This window comes from Thermobia domestica, chromosome 16 (assembly GCF_964235325.1).
Source record: "Thermobia domestica chromosome 16, izTheDome1.hap1.1, whole genome shotgun sequence".
Classification (NCBI taxonomy): Eukaryota; Metazoa; Arthropoda; class Insecta; order Zygentoma; family Lepismatidae; genus Thermobia; species Thermobia domestica.
In genome coordinates this window covers 176181509-176208018 of record NC_137469.1, presented here as the reverse complement: position 1 = coordinate 176208018, position 26510 = coordinate 176181509, and the positions used below count along the sequence as shown (strand labels likewise).

Here is a 26510-nt window from a genome sequence, read left to right as displayed (position 1 = left end):
GTTTTCCCTCCATTTTCGACAGGTACTAACCTCGTACTGGCACAGTGCCACACCCAATCGGAAAGATAATGGACTCGTGCTGTCACATAGTACAAACATATGAGTTTGTAGTTCTTTTCATATGTCTTTCATGTGTGTGTGTACACGTAATACTTTTGAAAATATAGCCTTTTCAAAACTAATTAATCATTTATGCAAACCCTGTATTAGTACGGACGTTACGTTGTACATACAAGGCTGGATGTGTTAAAAGCACTTGGCTGTAGGAAGAAACAAAACTATGGATTTTACTCATTCGAGGACTGCCGCAGCACTTGATGCACAAACAGTGCACAGACGTTGGAAGACAATGAACACGATTAAGAACAATTAGTGGTTAAAGGATACAATATTTTAATGTTGTTTCTTAATGTCTATCATAGATTTCTTATTTATTAATCTGTTTAGTGGATTATCGGTATATGAAAATTTTCGTTGTGTCTTTTGGGTTATTCATCTTTTTCATTTGAGTTATTTATATACAACCTGAATTATTTGTTTACAATCATAGTTTTCCTTTTATCGTCTACAGTCATTTTCATAAAACCTCATTCTTCTGTCAGTAGTTCCAGCATTACTATTACCACAAACACAAATTACCTGTAGGTTTTCAAAAATAAATAAATAAATAAATAAATAATAAAAGGCCTATAATGTGTAGATAACGAATAAAATATAGTAGAGCTATATATGCAATGTCTCATTGGAAAAATAAATGTAATGGTGAACAACTTCTGTAAGAGGTGCTGAGGCTGAATTTTATATGATCCAAAGACACCGTTTGTTATTATGTCTACCTAAATGACCACAAACGGCGTCCATACTGACTTATCTTGTCTCCCTTTTCAGGTTTATTTCGAATTTACTCAGCAAAATTTTAACATAGATCTCATTTCTATTGCAATTTGTTCAAGATGAAGTGCTTTTTATCATACAATGACTGGACTATCAATATCAATCAGACCAAAATTTCACTCAGGAAGCCTAAATTCTTCTTGAAAATATTGTGAAGATGAAATAATACTTAGATTTGAACCTACCATGGTAAATTATTAGCTTAAACATGGTGTATGATTAATGGGAAACAATTCTTGGCTGCGGAGCTTTGGGGATAATAGACTACGAACTTAAAAGAAAAGCAGTAGTTCATTGCAAGTGAGATTGTCATTTTGGGGGCTCAGAGTAAACTTAATTCAAAGTTTTATTCAGTTCACATTCTTTGGACATTGCATTTCTTAGACGATCATACTTGGACTCTTTTGCGTTGTAGAATTTCTTAGCCCGACTCAGTGTCGTCAAGCAGTGAGAATTTTCTTGACGACGCCGGTTGGAACAGTAGAAGCACTGTTTTCTGTTCATGAGAACATTCTAGTTCTCACGAATTTTGGAAGGATTCATGGGAACAGACCTCAACTGGACAATCCCTGACATCACATGTCCTGCTTTCCTAGTCAGAAGCGAGTGGCAATAGCTGATCTATCATGGTCAAAACTGGCCCAGCAAATCTTCTTCGGACTCACCTAACAACGACCACGTCAAGCCGTGGGCTCGTAATTCACGCTTGCAGTAGCAGGTCACCTTGTGGCAGACCGCTCTTGGAGTACCATATTGCTTAAGTATTACAGTACGAGTGAAGCAAGTTAGCTTCTATGTGCCATTGAAGTTGCCATTAGCGGCGGAAAATATTTGTTTTGGTTCTGTGCTGCAGCAACCTAATAAAGTTTGAGTTTTTGTAATCGCCCGCAGATTAGCAGTGCAAAAAGACATGATAACACTGAAGTCAAATAGTGGTATCGGACAGTGGCGTCAGTAGATTAAGTAGTGCAGGCTGAGAGTTTGAAAATATAGAAATTCGTCATAAGCATTGAGCTGGAAGCGAGTTCGACGTCGTGAGTGGAACGTATTCGTACATGCAGCCGAGTACCTAAGGCTTGGATATCTTCATGCGGGAAGAGGACAGAAGAGCAGCTACTGGTTTTCCCTTCTCCCAACAGTTACACAGCTATGTGACCACGTAAAATTGCGAGTGCTCACATAGTCGTTGCTACGGTTACCAAAAACTGTACAAATCGAAACGTACGATATTTTGAAATACCAATATTTTGGTGTAAAAGAAAAGAAAAAAAAGAGAGCATGCTAAAGATTAATTAGAAATATATGAGCTCATTTATTAAATAAGAAAGCTTGTTTATTTGTACATATATATTATATTAGCTTATGTTAGTTTTCTTTATATAGTAACGTGTGTCATTCAATGTGTCTTTTGACCAAATTGATAGTTGTAATATAAAAATCCTCAACCACATTTATTATTTTCATTTCCGCTACAAACATTTTGCATGATATTTCATGATAGTTGAGTAATACATTTTTAGATACTGTAGTGTGTGTACAAATATCTCTTTGTGGTGGGTATTTTCTCTTTCCTTTAGATTCCGGCCCCAAGGAATGGGAGATACTCATAGGACGTGCCATCACCATTGTGATTGGCTGGAATACCAATAAAAAAAGATGAAAATAGATAGATAAAGCAGCAGTGCCCACCCCCCCTCATGTCTATGAAGCACCCCCCCCCCTCAATCGCCTATCCGTAGGTGTTCTTCCATGAAACAAAATCTTTTCGATTAATTTTTACACCTTCTCAAACATATTTATATAGATTTTACCCCCCCCCAAATATTTCAATGACGCAGTTTGCGTCATAGCCCCCCCCTTGTGGGCACCCCTGGGTAAAGAGAGAGTGAAAGAGATTATTTAATTAATCATTAAAGCTGAGCCCGTTCCCCATAAGGCACGAAGAACCGCAATGGGCGGTGATACAAGAATCATTTGAAAGACATTATTCTTCAGTCAAATGAAATTGCTCTGTATTCCACTCATTTATGAATAACAATTACATAAATAACAGCCACAATACCATATAAAGGAGTCATAAGAAGCAACACTAATTATCATTAAAAACCTTTAATAACAAATTTTAACTATATTATTATAATGTTACGAAAAGTTTTCACTTTACATTGAAGTAAAAAAAAAAAAATGATAACATTACAGCAGAATTTACAACCTACTGTTTAAAGTTACAAATAAACACAAGGAAGTCCTTTTGTAACTGTTGCATACCCACCAAGTTATCCGTCAATAATTGTACTTCTGAATTCTTATATCAGACTATAACACAGGTACAAATGTTCGCTTTAGTTATAATGGGATCAAATAATTCTTACTTTCCAAGAGAAACTTTGATGCTATTGCATTTATTGAACAAATATATAAAAAGAAATCTTTGGTGAAACAAGAACTATAAGAAAGAACAAATTTTAACCAAAATTGATCAAACAGTTAAAACAATAAATTAGAACACGTTAAGGAAATTGAGTTGTACCCTTATGTCATAAAATTAAAAGTACGATTTTATCCATTATGTGTTCTCCTCATAATGCTGAACTAATAAGAAATCATAATAACAATAAACTTCAATAATAATTAATGATACAACACTACATGACCAACTCCTCTTAATTATATAGTGCGTAGGATGGGAGTTCAGAAAGGAATGACATTTTTCTGCAATTACAGGGTCTGTGACAAATCCACTGACAAGATCATTTACATCTATGATAAGCAGCAGTATACTTTAACTCGTAAAGTAACTTGCTCCTATTAAAGTACATAATAGAACACCTTGAAAGCACTTTTTCTTCTTAAGACGCATATAATCTTGCCATCATTTTGACAATAATACCAACTACTGCGAGCAACAAAATCAAACTCTTTCCAATTATAACAACAGCACTATTACACTCGTAATCGTTGCAGGTTTTACCCTTACAAGCGCAGTAGTACCATTTGTAGTTATCGTTCTGAAGGACTCCACCTTTTCCATCATTCATGTCACACGAGCGATTAACTTGGATTGTCTCTGCGTTCAAAGATAAATTCATTATCAGAATACAATACAAAGAGATAGAGAGAGAGAGGAAAGAAATAATTGGGACAATCCAAATAAAATCAACCAATTATGGTTGTTGACAAAATTTAGTTCTTTATTATTTTTTTAAACCTAAGTTTGTACCGCATTCAGGGAGTTGGAAACGGGTATTCATTTATATTTTAGACTCGCCGGTTTTGTCGTAGCAGTCATTTTGTATAAGCGCCTGAGCGTATTTTCCAATTTTCAGATGTTTCCATTTAACACTGTAACTTTTTAGGTTTTAAAAATAATGAGTTCAAACCAAAGCATATAAAAGCTAATGGAATCTAGAACGTTCTATGTTCATTAGAACATTTATCGTCTATTTTGAACAAATTTGGGATTTTTCACTTGTGTTCTTCCTGAGATATTTCATGGTGAAAACACTTGATTTTCAAAAATTTGCAATGTTTAAAAAGGACCCCGCACTTTTCTTATGGAAAGTGGCTTTCGGCTAATGTTGTTGAAACTTCACTGGTTGATAGTTCTTAACATGTGGATGAAAAGTCTCAATGGGCACAAAGACCTAAATCCACTCCTTCCCCCAAAAAAACCGCCTCCAAGTAGCTGGGGGGGGGGGATTGAACTGATTTCAGCATGTAAAACAATTTGTTGTTTTAATCAACTCAACAAGGACCCCAAACAACCACATGTTAGACTATCAAACTACCCCACTTGACACCGCCCTTTGTCCCCCACATCCCCCACCCCCGCGAATTACCTTACGGATGTTCCATATTACTGTAGTTTATAGTTGCGCGTATGTGTTGAAATACCTACAGTTTTGGTCTCACCGAAGATATAATGGGTTTCACGTATCGCTGATTACGAATCTGAGGTGAGAGTTCTAGAATTCAAGATGGATGATCAATATGGCGGATTAAAAACACGAAACTCCGGAATGTAGCCACAAATAGCTGTTTATTAGGGTATTTTGTGTCGTTGGTTACGAATCTGAGGTCAAAATTCTTGAATTCAAGATTACAGATCCAATATGGTGGATAAAAACGTCGAAGCCACAAATCGTAGTAGACTAGAATGTTTTTAGATCGCTGTTTAAGTACGCAACATTCCTTGATACTTCAGCCACCATGTAGAATTATTCTGCACCCTTGCCCTTTACACAAAACCCACCACAGATATCTTAATGTTGAACGGTGTTAAAAGAATTCATCAATTATCTGTTCATTATTTTCATCATTTCGGTTTGCAGCATCTAATGTGGTACTTAGCAATGAGTCATCGGGATATCTAATATTCTGTAAATGTCGTGCATGGCCTAAATACCACAGGACACTTGCAACGTGCGCACATGTACCTAAAGTACGAGCACCGCTTTGACATGTACAGTAGTAACCTTGAATAACATTTTGATCATAATCCTGGTCATCTTCATCATTGGCTACATATGCTATGAAAACTTAGCTTAGTTGCATTGCGGAACCTTGAGTAAAGACGTATGCGCAGGAATCCTGGTTCAGTTACGTTTTCGTCAAGGTGGAATTGCTCGTCCTTATCTCCTATTAGTTTATCTTGGTCGTAAGAGGATGAGAGATCTACTTGATATGTGCCTACAGTCAAATCTCGTAAGTAGTTTAAGTTATGTACAGAGAAATCAATTAGGCCTTGACCATTTAGCGGTACCCATTGACCGTTCCTTCTAATAAGATTATCTACCTCCGCTCTTGCTTTAACAACGTTCGGCATGATTGACCTATTTCTCATTTCTCTAGCTAATTCAATGGTTGCATCTTGCATGAAAATAACGGGATGGTATTTGTTCAAAATAGCTCCAGCTATGCGATAGAAACTATTCAGTTTCTTTGCATGTTGCAGATTCAACGTCTGTGCTAGAAACTTAAAAACAGATCTTAGATGCCCATTTCTTGCCTCGAGTATTCATCGACTTTTAGTAACTAGCCGAGAAGTATTCGCTTCTTCTGTTGATAGTTGTCTTTCACGTGGTAGTAGGAGTGCGGGCATTATATGATCAATTCCTAAATATTCCAGTAAAGGAATTGCATCGCGGTATCCTCTGTCTACTAACACAATGACCAGGATTATGATCAAAATGTTATTCAAGGTTACTACTGTACATGTCAAAGCGGTGCTCGTACATTAGGTACATGTGCGCACGTTGCAAGTGTCTTGTGGTATTTAGGCCATGCACGACATTTTCAGAATATTAGATATCCCGATGACTCATTGCTAAGTACCACATTAGATGCTGCAAACCGAAATGATGAAAATAATGAACAGATAATTGATGAATTCTTTTAACACCGTTCAACATTAAGATATCTGTGGTGGGTTTTGTGTAAAGGGCAAGGGTGCAGAATAATTCTACATGGTGGCTGAAGTATCAAGGAATGTTGCGTACTTAAACAGCGATCTAAAAACATTCTAGTCTACTACGATTTGTGGCTTCGACGTTTTTATCCACCATATTGGATCTGTAATCTTGAATTCAAGAATTTTGACCTCAGATTCGTAACCAACGACACAAAATACCCTAGTAAACAGCTATTTGTGGCTACATTCCGGAGTTTCGTGTTTTTAATCCGCCATATTGATCATCCATCTTGAATTCTAGAACTCTCACCTCAGATTCGTAATCAGCGATACGTGAAACCCATTATATCGTCGGTGAGACCAAAACTGTAGGTATTTCAACACATACGCGCAACTATAAACTACAGTAATATGGAACATCCGTAAGGTAATTCGCGGGGGTGGGGGATGTGGGGGACAAAGGGCGGTGTCAAGTGGGGTAGTTTGATAGTCTAACATGTGGTTGTTTGGGGTCCTTGTTGAGTTGATTAAAACAACAAATTGTTTTACATGCTGAAATCAGTTCAATCCCCCCCAGCTACTTGGAGGCGGTTTTTTTGGGGGAAGGAGTGGATTTAGGTCTTTGTGCCCATTGAGACTTTTCATCCACATGTTAAGAACTATCAACCAGTGAAGTTTCAACAACATTAGCCGAAAGCCACTTTCCATAAGAAAAGTGCGGGGTCCTTTCCAAAACATCAATTATATGGTTCTCAGATCTGAAGCTTGTTTGGGACGTTCTCTATTTGTCTATGTGGATAAAAAAACGGAAAGTGAATCTCATTTATTCCTTTTCAAAATGTTCATTTCAAAGGGGCCTTTTCTAGGTTTTCGACCTCAATATTCGGAACTTTTTCTCGAACGTTCTAAAGTACGTCTCAATGTGCACAGAACATAAAGCGGTATCCATTCCATTATCTTTCACAGTTGAGTTTGGTTTGAACTCATTGTCTTCAAAACCTAAAAATTACAACGTTAAACGAAAGCCTATGAAAGTGCAAAATACGCCCTGGCGCCGATACAAAATAGACGCTACAAAAACACCTGCGTGGTTAAAAAAATAATTGAATACCCGTTTTCAACCCCCTGAATGTGGTACAAACTTTGGTAAAAATTAAAAAATAAATGAATTTTGTCAGCAACCTTTGACCTTGAAATTGGCCGATTTCATTTGCATTGCTCCAGTCTTGGTCATTAAAATAACACTAGAAAGAGCAATACACAAAAGTCATTATCGCAGATATTATCATGTATGTCAGTAACTGATGGAATACAAGAGATATACGTAATGGACCCTTGTTCGTGACTTTCTATTATCCTATTCTTAATATTTTATTGTAAATTTTAAGTATTTTATGGTGATTCATAAGATTACGGATTTTATATCTACGTCATCTCTACAAGGTGTTTCAAAACAACGCCGAGAACGTTTGGGAGGTGATTCCTGACACCAAGATAACATAAAAACTACAGACCAACCAGGTTGCACAAATGTTTCCTTTCATAGTTATAGGCTAGTTATAGGCTGCCGAAAACATGTAAAAATGAACTTTAAAGATCCATATCTCCAAACCTAATGGGGCCTACCGTAGTTGACTCAAGACGTCACTTAGAAACTAATATGTGTGCTACACAAAAATATATGTTTGAGAATCCTCCTAAGGTTTTCACGCAACAATTTTTGTAGGAGTTTGGCTACGGGTATATAATTTGAAGTGCTCAACAACTACCTCAATAAAAATTGTTGCAGAAGTACCGCAGGATTCTGAAACTTGGATATTTGGATAGGGCACGTACTTGTTTCTAAGCGAAGTCTTGACCCAAGTACGGTAGATCCCATAATTTTGGAGTTGTGGTCCTTTAAATTTTTTCCCCTTATTTTCGCCAGCCTGTAACTCCAATACTTTTTGTCTAATACTGTTAGTCTGTGGAGGTGTCCCTCCTGTATTCATTCTTCCATTGAAGCAAACGCAACAAGTATTTCCCTGTATCGTTAGAAGAGTTGAAAGACGTTCTGCGCTTCCCAACTATTTTGCACTCAGGTACTCACTTGTTTCCTATCTCAGAAACTGTTTCGCTTATTCATGAAATAGAAGATAATGACTGTGGCTAGATGAACCCTGTTTACCCTATTAAGTCTCATTCCCTCAAACAGAAGCATGTTATTGCTGTTATTATACAGGGTGAACATAAAGTCTCTACCTGAAAACAAATATTAATAACAAGAAAGCTAAGAAGCATAGAAGCATGCGGTCTGAAAACATCACTTCTATGATACCTCAAGATTTTGTCATAGCATGTGCTGCCATCTACTACAGCTGTCCGCAGCGTGACAGTCATTTGTTTAAAAATAGCTTCAGCAGAGCAGAAAGCGAAATTTGTTTAGTATCATGAAACAAAATCTCCCGTCATAGTTGAACGAACATTCAGGAGAGAGTATAGACAGTAGCCACCAGATGTTAAGAGCATAAAGGAATGGTATAGTAAGTATATGTTAACAGGAAGTGATTTAGATCGTGATAGAAGCAGTGGAACGAGTATTAGTGAGGAACGTGTGGAAGAGCATAAAGGAATGGTATAGCAAGTATATGTTAACAGGAAGTGATTTAGATCGTGATAGAAGCAGTGGAACGAGTATTAGTGAGGAACGTGTGGAAGAGCATAAAGGAATGGTATAGCAAGTATATGTTAACAGGAAGTGATTTAGATCGTGATAGAAGCGGTGGAACGAGTATTAGTGAGGAACGTGTGGAAGAGCATAAAGGAATGGTATAGCAAGTATATGTTAACAGGAAGTGATTTAGATCGTGATAGAAGCGGTGGAACGAGTATTAGTGAGGAACGTGTGGAAGAGCATAAACGAATGGTATAGCAAGTATATGTCAACAGGAAGTGATTTAGATCGTGATAGAAGCGGTGGAACGAGTATTAGTGAGGAACGTGTGGAAGAGCATAAAGGAATGGTATAGCAAGTATATGTTAACAGGAAGTGATTTAGATCGTGATAGAAGCGGTGGAACGAGTATTAGTGAGGAACGTGTGGAAGAGCATAAACGAATGGTATAGCAAGTATATGTCAACAGGAAGTGATTTAGATCGTGATAGAAGCGGTGGAACGAGTATTAGTGAGGAACGTGTGGAAGAGCATAAAGGAATGGTATAGTAAGTATATGTTAACAGGAAGTGATTTAGATCGTGATAGAAGCAGTGGAACGAGTATTAGTGAGGAACGTGTGGAAGAGCATAAAGGAATGGTATAGCAAGTATATGTTAACAGGAAGTGATTTAGATCGTGATAGAAGCGGTGGAACGAGTATTAGTGAGGAACGTGTGGAAGAGCATAAAGGAATGGTATAGCAAGTATATGTCAACAGGAAGTGATTTAGATCGTGATAGAAGCGGTGGAACGAGTATTAGTGAGGAACGTGTGGAAGAGCATAAAGGAATGGTATAGTAAGTATATGTTAACAGGAAGTGATTTAGATCGTGATAGAAGCAGTGGAACGAGTATTAGTGAGGAACGTGTGGAAGAGCATAAAGGAATGGTATAGCAAGTATATGTTAACAGGAAGTGATTTAGATCGTGATAGAAGCGGTGGAACGAGTATTAGTGAGGAACGTGTGGAAGAGCATAAAGGAATGGTATAGCAAGTATATGTTAAGAGGAAGTGATTTAGATCGTGATAGAAGCGGTGGAACGAGTATTAGTGAGGAACGTGTGGAAGAGCATAGAGGAATGGTATAGCAAGTATATGTTAAGAGGAAGTGATTTAGATCGTGATAGAAGCGGTGGAACGAGTATTAGTGAGGAACGTGTGGAAGAGCATAAAGGAATGGTATAGCAAGTATATGTCAACAGGAAGTGATTTAGATCGTGATAGAAGCGGTGGAACGAGTATTAGTGAGGAACGTGTGGAAGCTGTTCGTGTTGTTTTAACCCAGACATACACCCCTTGACTTCTTCCTGTGGGGTTATTTTAAAGACAGGTTTCATGCAACACCTGTTCGTGACATTGCAACACTCAAAAACAGGATAAGGGTCGCAATGGACACAGTGATTCGTGAAATGTTCAGTTAACACATAGATGGGAATTGAATATCGCATAGATGTTTTGAGAGCAACTAATGGAGCACATGTGCAATTTCTCTAAGTCAGGTAGAAAAAACGTTTTAGTTTTCGTATTATTGGCCGCAAGCCGTGTGCTTCTATCATCCTTAGTTTTCTTTTTATTAATGTCTGTTTTCAGGTAGAGACTTTATGTCCACCGTGTATTATTCAGATATTTCTTCGATAAATTCTTTAAATATTGGATATCAATATTCCAATAATATCAAATAACATTTTTGAATTTTAACACCCTACTTGAGAGTTACTTAATATGTTGAAGCTTTGCATAGACTGCTTTTAAACAATAACAACTCAGGTAGTTCCTCACTCATAGTATTGTATTTGAATGTTCTATCATGCTGTTTGAAATAATACTGGACAAGTAAGCGATAATCAGTAGCTTCATTTCCTTTCTTTCTGGAGAATGGGCTAAACCCTCTACCACTATACATAGTTCCCAGTTTCCTGCTTGTACAGTCAGAAACATTATTAAGTATAGGTTGGAAGTATAAGAAATCAGTTGAGAATGTTCCAAGAGCATTGACAGAAGGAACTTAAAAAGCATGGAGAGAGATGGAATGAAAAGGATAACTGTCATTGTTCCTAGATTTAAAAGTAAATATTTTTATCCGCACCTCCTTCTCTTTCTCGCAAAATTTAGAAAAATATCTTCTCTCTATGACTTACAGTTCTCGAGATATGGCTGCTTAAATATCTAGAAATTCGAACTTTTTTGGCCAATATCTGGGGAACGACGGCCAGTAGACAGTTAATCACTGGCCACCGGTTATTATTTGGTATCAAAATGTTCACCATCCTCTTAGGTATTGATCAACACCAATATGATCACTGTGTGAATTACGGTTCCCGAGTTTTGGCTCCTTAAATCTCCCGAAATCGGAACTATCTTTTGGCCAAATATCATGGGAACGGTAAGTCATAGAGAGATGATATTGATGTTAATCAATCCCTAATAGAATGTTAAAGATCTTCGTACCAATATTAATTGATGCTCACTATTTTGTACCAAAATAGTTACCATCCGGTATTGATCAAAATCAATATCATCTTTCCACAATTTATGGTTCTCGTACTATGGCTCGTTAAATATCTGGAAATTGGCCATTTTTGGCCTATATCGCGGGAACAGTAAGTCAGAGAGATGATATTGGTGTTAATCAATACCTAAGAGTATGGTAAACATTGAGGTACCGATAAAAATTGGTGGCTACTGGCCAACTGATCATTGACAAGCAGTGGCTAGTTGGACAGTGGCTACCGGTTACTATTTCGTACCAAAATATTTACCATCCTCTTAGGTATTGATCAACATCAATATCATCTCCCTAAAGCTTATGGTTTCCAAGCTATGGCTTGTTAAAAATCTAGAAATTGGCCATTTTTGGCCAATATCACAGGAACGGTAAGTCATAGAGAGATGGTATTGATGTTAATCAATACCTAAGAGTACGGTAAACATTGTGGTACCGATTATAATTGGTGGCCACTGGTCAACTGGTCATTGGCCACACAACTGGCCAGTTGGACAGTGTCTACCGTTTACTATTTGGTACCAAAATATTTACCATCCTTTTAGATATTGATCAACACCAATATGATCTATCTATGACTTACGGCTTCCGAGATATGGCTCCTTAAATCTCTGGAACTCGGCCATTTTTTGGACAATATCTCGGGAACGGTAAGAGTGACGCGAAAAATTTAATCACTTTCTCTGGTAGTTTTTGATGCTCTATCGAATTCAGGGTTCAAAATTTTAAAAAAATCACAAATAACAGACAGACAGACAAACAGACACACAGATATAGGAAATTCAGTAACGAACTTTTTAAGTTCGTTGATGATAGCTTCAACCTATACTTGTAATATTGTTTCTGGCTGTACGTTATAAAATGTACTCATACTCATTACTCCCATGGCTCCTCAATAGCGCTTCTGGTGAAAATTACGTTGTATTTAATGAAGAAATAACTATATGTAGGGATATGAGAATCCCCTAAAATATGTAAAATATTTGTTAAAATAACTAAAATTTAAAAAAATGTGCTAACGTCATGAGCTATATATGTATAAACTTGGAAAAATAAAACACTTTTTTCTCACAATGATAGACAAAAATTATAGTACAAAATGTAGATGATTTGATTTAAATGATCTCCTTCTATATCTATCTATCTATCTATATATATATATACAGTGGCGGATTCAGGATATGATCAAGGGAGGGGCTAAACCATAGTTTGCCGCTTTATCCAGTGTAAATCAGGACTTGACTTGATTTTGCGTTTAACGTCTCGTTCAGCAGCGAGGCTATATGAGACGTGGGCCTACTGATTAACGTGGAATCCGAACTACATGAGCTCCAGCCGGGAATCGAACCCGGGTCTCCCCCGCCAAAGGCGCGTACGCTAACCGCTTAGCCACGGAGGAGCTCCCCAGTGTAAAAGAGGATTGAAGCTTATTTTACCCCGTGTATATCTGAGCGTTAAGGGGGGCTATAGCCCCCTTGGATCCGCCCCTGTATATATATATATATACACGCATGCGCTGGGAGTGTGACATTCAGGCGGGGCAATTACCACCCTAAATGGCACCTCCGTGCAACTTGTGTTTCGTACGAATCTAACAAATTGTGTTTAATTGTAAACTACAGCTCACAAATGACGAGAAGAACCCTAGCAGAAGTAGTGTGACGTAGGTATGGGCTCGCCCACTTTTAGCACGGGGGTTTCAAATGACACCACAGAATAGCACACAGATAACTACCCGGAGTAGCAGACGACATCTAAGTATAGACCACACCTCAAAAATCGAAAATGGACTTGACCGTGTCGTTGACCTTTCCCCGCTTCCCCTGTTTTAGGGTTCTTCTCGTCATCTGTGAGCTTTACATTGTTTCTGTGGATCTTCACGAGGTTCTTACATCGCATTTCCTCTATTTTCAGTGAATCAATTCTTGCGTAACCATTCACTTTACCTCAATGAGATTTTAGTTCATATAACCTTATGTATAGGAATACAATATATCTCCATAGAGATCATTCTTTTTATTCTTACGCTTGTATTGAAGGTATCATGACAACAGTAAAGATCATCTACTCTTTGTCGTACTTACTTCTTTTGTTTTTGTCCAATATCCGAGCAATTTCACAATGGTAGTAGCATTTAGATTTATCACTCGTCTCAGGCTCCTTTGCACAATCAGAATTTCCATCACCTGCACACACGTAGCACTGGAAAGCTAGAATTAATTGGAATAGAATAAGTGCAATGTATATTTTGAAGTACGAGTAATTATTGCAACTAGGAAAGACATAAACCACTTCTAGTTTTGTCTGTTTATTGATATCGAGGTGTCCAACCGAAATATCGAAATCTTCAGCATTATTTTATTAATAACATTAATCAGGGAGGCATGGGGCTCAGTAGTAGAGCATTCATTTGTAGTGCAGATGGACATCAGTTTGACTCCAAGCCATGAGAGTTAATGGTAAATAATATTATGTGAGTACACTGAGAAAAAAATGTAGGTGGCGTACGTAAAATTGTATGTTACCTTTGTAAAACCTGTAGTTTTTGGACTTAACGTACAGCAGGCGTATAACTGAAAACGTTTTTTTATATAATACTTTCTGTATAACTGCTCCATCTATACGTACTTTCCGTATGAAACAATACAGGCGGTCAGGATCTCACATACAAATGGACGTATATAACATATAACTGACGAAGGTAACATACATATGTATGTAATGTAAGAAAGACTGTTAGATATCAGACATCCTGCAACGGCATGATGTAACATCTAAGGGCAGTGCTTATGTAGCACATGGATAACGTAGGCTCCGTACTGATTTTGTGTAGTAAGCAAAAGGATACCGTATACTTGTACAATATACCGCTGTCCGGAAAACGGATTTTTCTCAGTGTAGGTTTCTCGAGTTGACTTGAATTTGAATTTAACGTCCCTTTCAGCAACGTGGTTATATGAGACGGGACTTACTGATTAACGTGGAATCCGAACCACATTAATTCCCGCCGGAAATCGAACGCGGATCTCCCACGCCAAAGACGCGTACGCTAACCGCTTAGCCACAAAGGAGCTCAGGTCTTCTCGAGATCCTCCCGTTTGCTAGCACATACCCATTCCACCAGGTCTTTCATAATCATCACTGTCGTTAATCATTCTTCTCCGTTAGCATAATGGACATAATTGTGATATGTTAATTTAAAGATTTTATTTTAATTTGTTAATAGTACTAATCAAGAATTACAGACTGAAGATCATAGTTTTCTTAACTCAGTGGTTCTATTTGATGATTATACAGGTAGATTTTATTTTTTAAAAACTCACAGATTTCAGTTGGGTCTAGAATTTCTAATTGAAGTAGAATTTTTATGCGATTTGTAGCAAATGATAAAGGAGGGATGCGAAATTTATGGAACTATGTTTACTGGTTTAAATTCATCCGGGGCAATACCGGCCTCACCTCAAGAAAAACAGCAAATATTCGCCAGTGTACCTTACAATTGGAATGAGATGCAGTGTGGTGTGGAGATTTGAGTTTTCTTCATTAGATGGCAACCTCGCCAAGGTGAATACGAAACAGAAAACTGAGCCGTTCTATTGGAAATTGTGCTGTACAGTTCTGTGCTACTGCGTATGATCAGGACACAGTGAGAAGAGTAGTGTACTATTTAAAGCAACATGAGATTATCGTTAAAAGTTTTTGGAGAACGGAACTGTTGTTACGCAAAGGGAATTTAGAAACAAATATACCTCACGTTCCGCCTCAGACAGGAACATAATGTGGTTGCTAGTGAATGAATTTGAAGAAACAAGATCGCTTCTGAGTGAGACAGGAAACATAGGACCCTACAAACAGATGTTGTGGAAAATGTCAGTTATCGACTCCTTAGGTCGTCCAAGTAATCTCTCCGTCGTTTCTCGCAAGAAATCGGTCATAGCTATTCAACATGTGATTTATGGGTGTTACCACTAACACTTAATTTATATTCTCACTGATAGTTTGTATTGTGTAATATCACTGCAAAAATCCAAAACCTCATTCTAATTGTAAGGTATACTGGCGAATATTTGCTGTTTTTCTTGAAACGTTGTCGATATTACCCCGGATGAATCATAGCCCTATAAATTTCCAATCCTTTCTTGATCATTTGCCACAAATTGCATGAAAATCGAACTTCAATTAGAAATTGTAGACCTAAATAAATTCAAGAGTCTTAAAAAGATCACCCTGTATCACTGGCGCAAATCCCAGGGGGATGAGGGGGAAACATCCCCCTCCAATCTTCAAACTGGGGGACTGTCCCAACAATAATCCGATTTGAAATGCGTTTAAGAGGGAAAAAATGTGATGATTTGTGTCCTATTGCCAGAAAGGAAAATTAGATAAAAATGATAGTAGGATCCTGCGTTTTAGTGGTAAAAGAGACCGTGCTAATAGTAAATTACGTAATTGTAATAGTTTATGAGATGGGTTAACGTGATATAAAAAGTGTCGTGTTGTTAAGGGGTACATGGTTGAAAGTACGTGAGGCTTTTTAAAATGTGAATGACATTTTGGATGCGAATGACCTTTGGTGGGACAGCAAGAACGTGGTCTCTGGCTTTTTAAATTGTATTCGTATTATTTACAATAATACTCGTTGTTAAAAAATATGACCCTTGTGTATGTACCTGCTATAGACCCTGTATTGTTCAGGACCCTCAAAAATAGTCCTCCTAGAAAAACCTTGGCTTACGAATGACCCCCTTAAGAGTGCCCCTGTGTAGGGATCTTCTATAGCACCTGTATTGTTCAGGATCCTCAAAAATGACCCTCCCAGAAGAACCCTGGCTTGAGAATGAAGAGTCCCTGATGAGTCTCTAAAGATTGTCCCTGTGTAGGGACCTCCTATAGGCACTGTATTCCTCAGGACCCACAAAATGGTCCTTCTAGAAGAACTCTCGCGTTTTATTTAAAAAATCTGCTTTTCTATTCTTTCATGTTATTTATAACGACACTCGTTGTTTAAGTGTTTCGAAAATATTAAAAGCGTGTAATGATTACTCGAACACTCTGTGTGAGCGTACTAAAAATGGGAATCGAACGCTCGACTCCCACGCCAAAGGCGTGCACAGTAAGCGCTTAGCCACGCAGGAGATTGAATATTTATTTTATTGGATCATTTGCTCTTGCAACTCTTATTTTGACGGATCGTATGTATAACATACTCATTGTTTAAATTGTATGAACGTACTAAAATGGGAAACGAACCCGGGACTCCCAGGTCGAAGGCGGTGTTGTAACCGTTTACCCATAGAGGAGATTGGAAGTGACATTTCTTTATTCATTCGTAATATTTATTTTATTGGTTCATTTGCTTTTGCAAATTCAGAACACTATGCGTGATCATACTAAAATGTGTCAACTTGCGACGTGGAGTGGAGGAAGAGAACCCAGGATAGGGAAGGAGCATTTCTTTATTCATTCATTCGAACACTTTATGTGATCATATTAAAGTTTCATTACTTCGTAGGCATAAGCATATTCTGAACACAGGTATGGACTTCCTCGCTGCTTACTTCTAACTAAAAGCTAACAGGAAAACTTAGTGTTCTGAGTGAAATTCTCTGTGTGTGTGACGTCAGTTCTCCCTGTGGATGACTTCCACGGTCCGTTAGAGGAAATATGTATGAAGCTTCCCTCTGATGGCGATGGCATTTTGTTTTTCACCCCCTCTCTCTTCTTTTGCATGGTCTATGTGATTGAGCTGGCTGAGAAAAAAGATATTAGATGCGTGCTAGGAGTGAAGGGGGAGTAAGCGACTGTGTGGTGTACGAGTGAGGAGAAAGTGGTGGTGCGACCAGGCAGACAGTTCCTCTTCATATTCCTTCCTCTCTGTCCTTGTGAACAGTGTCTGATTTTTGACATTGACCTGAGCTCACATTCTTTTCCTCCCTGTTTTGACAACTTTCCTCTTGGTAGAGAGATGAATGAGATTGATTGAAAAATGTTTCTGAGACCCCAGTACTTGTAAATACATTAACAAAATGATGGTATCACACTTTGTAATCAACACAAATTAATGGTTATGCATTTTATCGTAGAAGCTGAATATGAAGTCTATCTGCGAATCGCAATTTCAATTAATGAAAAACAAGCTGTGGTGTTTCTTAACTGATGTAAAATGCTCTTCATTAAAATTTTCATTTGCATTAAAATTTTGAAATTTTGGAATTTGTAATTTTGAATGAGAACGCACTCATTTTTGCAGAGAAAATTCTAAGCGATGCTGGATGAATGACCTCCTATGTCCCAAATAAAATGTTATATAAACCTTGATTTCCTACACTTTTTTCCTTATATTGTGATATTAAGCTGTATTTACAGTGTGTTACCGATTTTTTTTGGCTAATTACGTGATTGAACTCTGTTTTTTTCTTCACTTTAGAAGACACACGTAAGTTGTTCTTTTTTAGTACTTTGTTATTTCGTCGTTTTTTGTACGAAAAGGAGTTAAGAGAGAGTTCACATTCTTTAAAAAATAGTAAAATGATAATGTGGAAAGAACCGCGGGAAAACGTAGGGCACAATGTTGGTATAGTACACTTCACGGCATAGAAATCGTTACACAAATTCTAAGTCCAAATTGATAACAAACTCTTGCCCCGTTTTCTTATGCATCCATAAATACATGTCTCAATCGATTAGTTGTTTCTAGTATTCAATTAAACTCCTCCCCCTCTCCATGTCTAAAGCAGTGTGTGTGAAGTAGTACACTCTTTCCAATCAGCTGAAAAAGAAACAGGAATCAAGTTTACAAGGTTATAGCTTTAAAACAGTCTTTTCCATTCGTTTGGTCTGAAATATTTTTAAGAGTCTAAATTTTAAAAAGTCACAATGTTCCCAGAGCTTCATAAAGATCTTTAGTTTCATTCTTTCCCTTCTTTAAAGATTGCAAGCTAGTAAGATGCTCCCTAAGAAATCTATGGAAATTGCCAATAACGGCAGTAGGTTTTGTGCTTCCTAAAGTCTGTAATGCAAGCACAGAGCTCTAAAATATCTACTTACAGAAATGAGTGTTATTCAATGATTCATTTCATTTCTTTTCAGTAATTGGAAGCAAATGTTCCAGGGGCGTAATTTGGGCAGGACAGAAGGATGTAATTCCACCTCCCTTGAGCTTAATAATTAAATATTTTTTGATGAAATGTATAGTAATACACTAATAAAAAAGTGAAAATCTTATGTCGCCGGAGAATCCCCCCCCCGAATAAAATCTAAAATACACTGCTTTTAGCAAAGAGCCTATAGGAGTTACGATAGCACATTGCTAGAAAGCTTACCTTTCCTTTCAAATTCGAAGGTTTGATCTCAAGCCATATGAGTTCCTGGGCAACATTGAGAGGGAGAGAGAGAGATTCAAGTATGGAGACTGAGAGGGATGATTTATATACACAAATTTAGAATTGGAAAAAATGATCGGACAGCATTCATATTATGACGAAAATTGTGATTTTGTGAAACAGAAGAAGGGATGGTTTCGAACTGCGAGGATCACATTAGGTAGTTTTCGAACTAAGGTGGAGAACTCTTTTTTAGAGCATCAGATGATTACGAAGGCAGAGAAAGATCTTGACAACTGAGGAATTAAGAATCTAAAAAATCTGAAGCTTCCGAGACGGATTTCGAACCACGAACCTTGTAGTTGTCGAACCATGACTTTATCCACTCTGCTACGGAGAATTCTATGTACTCGTTTACATACGTTTCCTTTAGCTACGTTGAAAGCTAACTTAACGGGATATTCCAAATTTGACTTGGTGCATGCGTCGTTCAGATAGGATGAAAATCTCTTGTAACTTAGTTACAATGTATCGTGGCGGACATAAATCATTGATCAGGTAATGCCGGCTGCTTTGAAACAAATGCAGAGTATGAGAATTAAATCAGTCATATCCTTGCTTTCGTGCGGAGAACAAAAAAACTTGTGAATCAAAGATTTAAGAACAACTCAAGTTATTAATATAAACTTTGCCGAAGATTATTCACTTATATCATCCTAAAAGAAATACGAAAGACGTTCTGAAACGAAGAAATACAATTTTGCAAGCGGAGGCAAAGAAACCTAAAGTAACGAGATTAAAGACGAATCATTTATCGCTTAGTGTTCGTGGTTCAGTAATCAAGGCGCTGGATCAGTAATCTGGAGATTCGTGGTTCGAATCCACGTCGGGCATTTTTTTACTTTAGGATTTTTGATGGCGATTGATCGACGATGACACACGTTGTAGGTAGTTGCGTGGGTAGTTGCAGAGGTGTGTCTTGAAGGTACGGAACCCCTTCTCCGAAATCCCTACGTTTAAGTAAGTTGTGCCAAATTTTCGGGCAATTTTAAAACTATTATTATTATTATTATTATTATTATTATTATTATTATTATTATTATTATTATTATTATTATTATTATTATTACTGAAGTGTTGTTAATTTAATGCTTCACCCTGTTCCACCCAGCTCCCGCCTAGTGGGCATTGTGCTGAACAAACCCACTGTGTCGGTTTTCTCCGGGTTCCTCTTCCTCCCACTTTCTTTATTCCAATATTTCTTTCATTCTCATCGACGTCTTCTGTAGCTTAGCCGGCATAACCATTACTTTAAAAACAAATATTCTTACGGCTCTTGTGAGTTTCGCCGTAACGCAAGCCCAATTCATTAGTAAATCCTATAATTGTTTTTATTGCTCATTTATTTACATTAAATTTGTGTAATTTTTAAAATGTTCATTTATTTATAATAAATTTATATAGTATAGAACAAGTTTACTCACCTCAACATAGAGATTACACGCACATACATCCGAGCTGATGAACACTTAACAGTGAACTAATCTTTAATTCCAAAATCTGACACCAGATGTCGTTACTAACAGCAGTATTGGTATACATGATAGTTTTATTAATTAATTAATATTAATATTGTTGTTAAAGTACTGACACTGATAAAAAAACAAACGAATTATTGTTGGGTATTCTAAGAAAGAAAGAGAAAAGTACGAAATATAGTCTTGTTGGTAAACAAATATAAGATTGTTCCGAGTAACTATGTTACGACATGTTAAAATAAAATCTTTAAGTTTTGTGCTCTACTATTACCCGGTTAGATTGAAGGAGACTGTGATGCTTCTTTGTAGTTTCGTTTTTTATGAAATCTCTTGAAAAACTATATGAAGAAGAAAGTGGAAGGAGACGAAGAACTCTGACAAATCACGCATACGATGCTTGACCATCATAATTTATACAAATCCGAAACATGTTTTGTTATGAAAAATGTTAAAATAATTGGTGGAATAGAACTAGGAACCACAAACATATGAAGTGAATGCTGTAACACTACTTACATGCTACACCACTTGTTATTAGATAATTGTGTATCAGAGCCTGTCATAAACATCCGTGCGAACCCTACCGAGGATCGAACTTAGGTTTCCGATAACATTTTTTAATAGGCACTATTGGAATTGAAATAATGGATTTTTCACAAACGGGAAACATTTTGTTGGGACTAAGTTAAGTTGGTTTTTAGTTTAATGTAATATTCAACAGTGAGGTTATATTTTGTTTGTAACGAACAAATTGAATTATATGAGCATTTATTGGCAATCGGGCATAGGTTTCACAAAAGAACGAAAGTTTGTTTGGGGATGTCTTATTGACAATATAAATTAATTCAAGTAGGGTTGGGAATTAGGCATAGATCTCACACATACATACTACCGAAACTTTTTTAGTTGAGACTGATTTTTAAGGTAATATTCAACAGCGATATTTCTTGTAGATTCTCACAAAAATATTGTTCGTGAGGAATGATCCGAACCACATAAACTTCCACCGGGAATTGAACAAAGATATTGCACAGGAGTGAAACTTTTCTTATGCAGGTTTTACCAAAAACTTAAACTGCGGTCTTACACGGTAAAAGATATGTATGCTGATTATAAAGAAACCAAGGGGAAAACTTTGATAATCTAGAATTGCTATTTGTACAATATAGTTAAAAATAACAATGGTTTATGGAAGATTAATATTAGGAATTGTTGCTGAGATAATTTTATGGTATTAAACTAAATTGTATTAGCTATATATATTGTGTACATTAAAAATCGTAATTATAATTTTTATGATATACTATCATGTAAATAATATGTTGTACTAATAACACTTTTTATTTTTTTTAGTTTTGAAAGATGAACTCCCAACCAGAACCCTCCTTCTTTAACCACATCGAGTGGTTTGAAAAAATACACCATTTATTAGATGTAGCAGAGGGAAAGAAAAGAAGAGATGGGGAGACATTACACACGAAAAAGACGCGCTACTTGCAGAAGTAGTAGTAGCACCAACACCACTGGTTGAAGAAAGAAAAGAAATTCCGTCAATGGAACAAGTAGCAGCACTACTAGTTCAAGAAAGAAAAGAAGTCCCGCCAGTGGAAGAACTAAGCAGCACCACTAGTTCAAGAAAGAAGAAAAGTCCTGCCAGTTTAAGAAGTAGCAGCGCCACTAGTTCAAGAAAGAGAAGTTCAACCAGTGGAAGTAGTAGCAAAGGAAATGCTGGGGGTAATAATGAAGTTGATATGTTCTTGAACGATGCGGAAGACGATGCAATACTGAGGGAATGGTAACAAGTTGAAAGACTGAACAAGATAGAAATATTAAGAAAAAAATTAAAAGAAAAAATTCTAAAATATTTGTAAATATATTGTAAAATAAATGTGTGTTGTGTTGGTTTGGTAAGGGAAAATTGTGTTTTCCTTTTTGAATTTTATACCTCTTTTTAAAACCTAACGCAATATCATTATTCACCTTTAATATTTTGAATGAGTTGCAGGCTAATGTTGGATCTGAACCACATGAGCTTTCACCTTGAATTGAACCCTCTTATTTGTCTTGTATTATTAACAGATTCGCTTCCTGCTTGGAAGCTCTGCTTATGTGTTCATTCGTTTTTATTAAAAACTCAAGAGGAATTAGATTCCGAAAATATTAAAAAAGTGTGATCCTATGAAAAAGTTGCTGTTAAAAAATCCCTAGAGAAAGTTGAATTAGAAAACTATGTTTTCTACAAATAAAAAAATTCATACCAAAGGCAGTTGCACTAACCATTTAAGCATAAAGGAGCTCGGTAAATATTTTGAAATGAAATTTGGTCTTAGCGGAATTTCTTTTTGTTTTTTGTTGTACATGAGTTACATGTTTCATGTTTTACAGTATGAAACAAATTATGATAGTCTTAGAGTTTTATGAGATATAATACCGACGCTTTTTTATTATTTTTTACAGCTTTAAAATGAGCTTTTATATGAATGCGTGATGTAAAAGACGGAAATTCGAACCACATATTACTTCAATAAAAATCAAAGCAGCAGTTTCCAATGCTAATACTTTTTTCTCTGGTAGTAAACTGTTCAGAGTTTTAACTATTAATAAGAATTTAACTTAATGCTGAGTGTTTAGTATACCCAGTATTGGTATATATAAAAAAAACTGGTTTCAAATATAATATACTTTAAGGAAGAAAAGAAAGAAATCTTTGAGTTTTATGTTTCACAATAAGTTTAACATATATTAGATCAGTTTATAAAACGGAAAAGACAGGAAAAACCATGTCCATGGTCTTCGTCCACCACAAACTTACTTTACCGAGGATCGAACCAAGGACTTTACGCACCAAAGGTCTACTATTCTTAAATGAAAATACGCACCAAAGGTCTACTATTCTTTTTCGAATAGAAATAAAGTTTTGGACTGTTAACATTTAAAAGAATTAACTGGAGGTAATTGGATCAAACCTGGGATACCACACATCAAAGGTGTACTATACTTGAACGAATAGAAATATAGAAACAAAGTTTTGCTACTGTTACCAATTAAAAAATTACCTTGAAATACGTACAAGAAGGGTATTTGAATTGATAGCATAGATGTAAAAAAGAAAGGAAGAAGGCAATCTATAACTTGTGTGTTAAGTTCCATTTTAACATTTAATTTTAAAAAAAACGCTAACTTGTTTTGAACCTTCGAACTGCAAGCACGAAAGGGCAAAACAATCTTATTTATTTATTTAACATGATGGATATTTAATAACGACGAAAAACAATGGGAAGGTATCGCTCAGAGCTTGTTTTAGTACGTACCATCCCGGCATTTACCTGATAGTACTGAGGAAAACTTCATTTAAGATAACATGTGATGTAAGGATGGAAGGAATTGAATTCGTATACTCCGATAACGTGAGACTAGTACCATACCAGTTAAGCCACTTTGTTGGATTGTCCCATTGAATATATTCGTAATGGAAACGGATGATGCTGACAAATGAATGCCATTCCAAAGAGATGGACAAGAGGTAAATACCGTACCACTCAGCCATTGCACTCCGCAAAAAGTTTGAATTTAGTATTGAATTCAGTAAGCACCATGGCTCTGCAAACATGCCTTATCTTTAAAATACTTTATTCTTTCTCAACAATTTGATAGTTAACACTAATTTTCTTAGTATTGAAAATAAATAAACATTGTAAGTAATGGGAGTAACTTGTTACGAGCTTTTAATATTATCGAAACACTAACAACGAGTGTTATTATAAATAACATGAAAAAATAGAAAAGCTGAGTTTTCTTTAATGAAAACGAGAGAATAAAAAATACAAAATAGGAACTAAACAATATTCCTTTCAGAACTGAACGAATAAAAAATAAGAAATTCATTAAAGCAATACTGACCAATACATAACGCGCTGATAGATTTTTTCAACAATTGTTTGGAATACTGTTAGGATCAACTCCAAATTTTGTGTACCTTTTCATTTTCAATGTTAGTTTTGAACACGTTGCAGGTAAAAGTATGTTGTTGGGTAAGCACTACAAAAGTTATTATTATTGCATACTGTACGTAATATGGCATTTCGGCAAGATAAAAGGATTGAAGAAACTTGAACTCATATCTTTGACTTTTTTACCTATTATGAACTTCACCATTTTTAAGATAACTGAATGAATGAAATGAAGGAACATATGACTGTGTGTGGGGATCGAGCTAAAGACCATCACATTGGAGAAAAAAATTAAATGAAATCTTTAAGTTTTACGTCCCACATTTATGCCGGTTAGGCTAAAGGAGACGGTGATGATGAGAGATGAGTGAAATGGTGGAATGATGAAAGTGGGAGGAAACGGGAGAACCCCAAGAAAACCCACGAGCACGGTGTTTGTCCACCACAAAGTTCACTTGGCGGAGGCTGGGATCGAACCCGGGATCCCAAGCACCAGAGGTGAACGCTCTACCACTGAGTCACCGCATCCCCCATCACATTGGAGATATACAACCTATTACATATACATATACATATAAAGGTATTTTAATAAGAAAATGTTCTTTGAATGAATAGAAAAGAGATTTTATATGTAAAATAAATTGCAATTTTATGAAACAATTATTCGTACATGTAAGGAAGGAAGGATGGGAAAGGTGTCAAACTTGGTAGATTTTTTCTTTGAGGTTTATCATCTAAGAATATTTAGGATTTAAATTTCCGGGCTTTCAGCATTTATGACCCGTCACGTATGAGGGATGACGTCTCTTGACGTGTATACAATTCAGGGAAAATGAAAAGGGAGGTTAGGGGGAGGAAGGAAGGAACCTGTCTGGGACCTATAGGATAAGTACCACACCCGCATTTGCATGCTGTAACAGACGAAAATTTTACTCGGGATCGCTGGCCTGAAAATGCGTTTTACACTTTTTTTAACAGTATCCCTACCGGGAATCAAACTCGTGATCGCGCCATTTAAGAATGTTAGGTATGCTGCAGTCATAGTATCTATTAGGAAATAAGTTCTGAATAAAGGTTAGACAATATTCCGAAATTTATCAAGTGTAAATGAAAATAAATGATTTAAACCTGAAAATGGTTTTAGTAAAGGCATACATATTTGCTGTAAACCTAGGGTTAATATCACCAAATGCATGATAAAGCATATACAGTAAAAACATGATGTTGGACTATGGTATACCAGTAAACATTATTATTATTTCTATATTTGTCAAAATGTGGGATAGTCAAAAGTAGAAAAATAACCGTTAGAAAGACTTAGCTGTGCTCAAAGAAAGAAAATGATTAGTAGAAAGACTTGACTATAAGTTTAGTTGAAAGTAAGAAAATGAACAATAAGTGGGTGTAAGCATCGTCAAAGTAAGAACTAGAAAAAAATAATTAGTTGAATATAATCTTAAGTTTTTCACATGTGTGTGAAAGCGATATTGCTAGTATTCCGATTAAAAATGTGCTGCAGACTTTAGAAAAAAAGTAAATTAATAAAACAAAACGTAAGATTACAATATTACATTTTTAAACCGAGCATAAAGGAAATTAAATCTAATGGTTGCAGGGACAATTGTTACCTGTTAAAACCTGATTTTAAGTGGGCGTTTCAAATAAAAAGAATAAAGGAACCGATCAAATTTGATGAATGTTGTAATTGGGTCACTAAAAACTATATAAATATCGCAGTTAAAAGGAAGAAAATCAGTGTGTTCTAGTCATTAAAGAATATTTCCTCGTTTTCCTGTATATATATATAAATAATTCCGTACTTCTAGTCGCTGAGGAAATTTCTTCTTCGTACTCGTGAACATATATGTAAATAAAAAGAAAAAAGAAAAATTCAACATTAAAAACTACTTTATTTTGAAAAAAAGTTTCTGCTTCTTTGTGTACGCGTTGCTGATTAGAAGTCAAAAATGTGCGTTAAAAATGTGATGATTTGTCATTGTAATGAAATCATATAAACATTCAATGTCTAATAAACACATTCCATTTGTGAGATCATAAAAGAAGAAATTTGTTACCGTATAGTAGCTGTGCAAAAGGATATAAACAGGCTATCAATCACGATTATGTGATTATTCATAAGAATATTTTGAAAACAAATGTGATATTATTACTGAGATAGATATACAGGATGAAGTGT

At 36.2% G+C, this 26510-nt stretch overlaps 1 protein-coding gene across 1 annotated transcript in view; it reads right to left on the bottom strand.

Moving 5' to 3' along the window:
• Positions 1-2808: 2808 nt before the first annotated feature.
• The window catches only part of LOC145672835 (uncharacterized), a 36521-nt gene continuing 12819 nt past the window's right edge, over positions 2809-26510 (bottom strand). Inside the window, exons 2-3 of the mRNA XM_081741983.1 lie at positions 13588-13713; positions 2809-3961 (exon numbers count right to left, since the gene is read on the bottom strand). Of these exons, the coding sequence (XP_081598109.1) occupies positions 3744-3961; positions 13588-13713 (344 nt within the window). The 3' untranslated portion in view covers positions 2809-3743. The remainder of the gene's footprint in view (positions 3962-13587; positions 13714-26510) is intronic.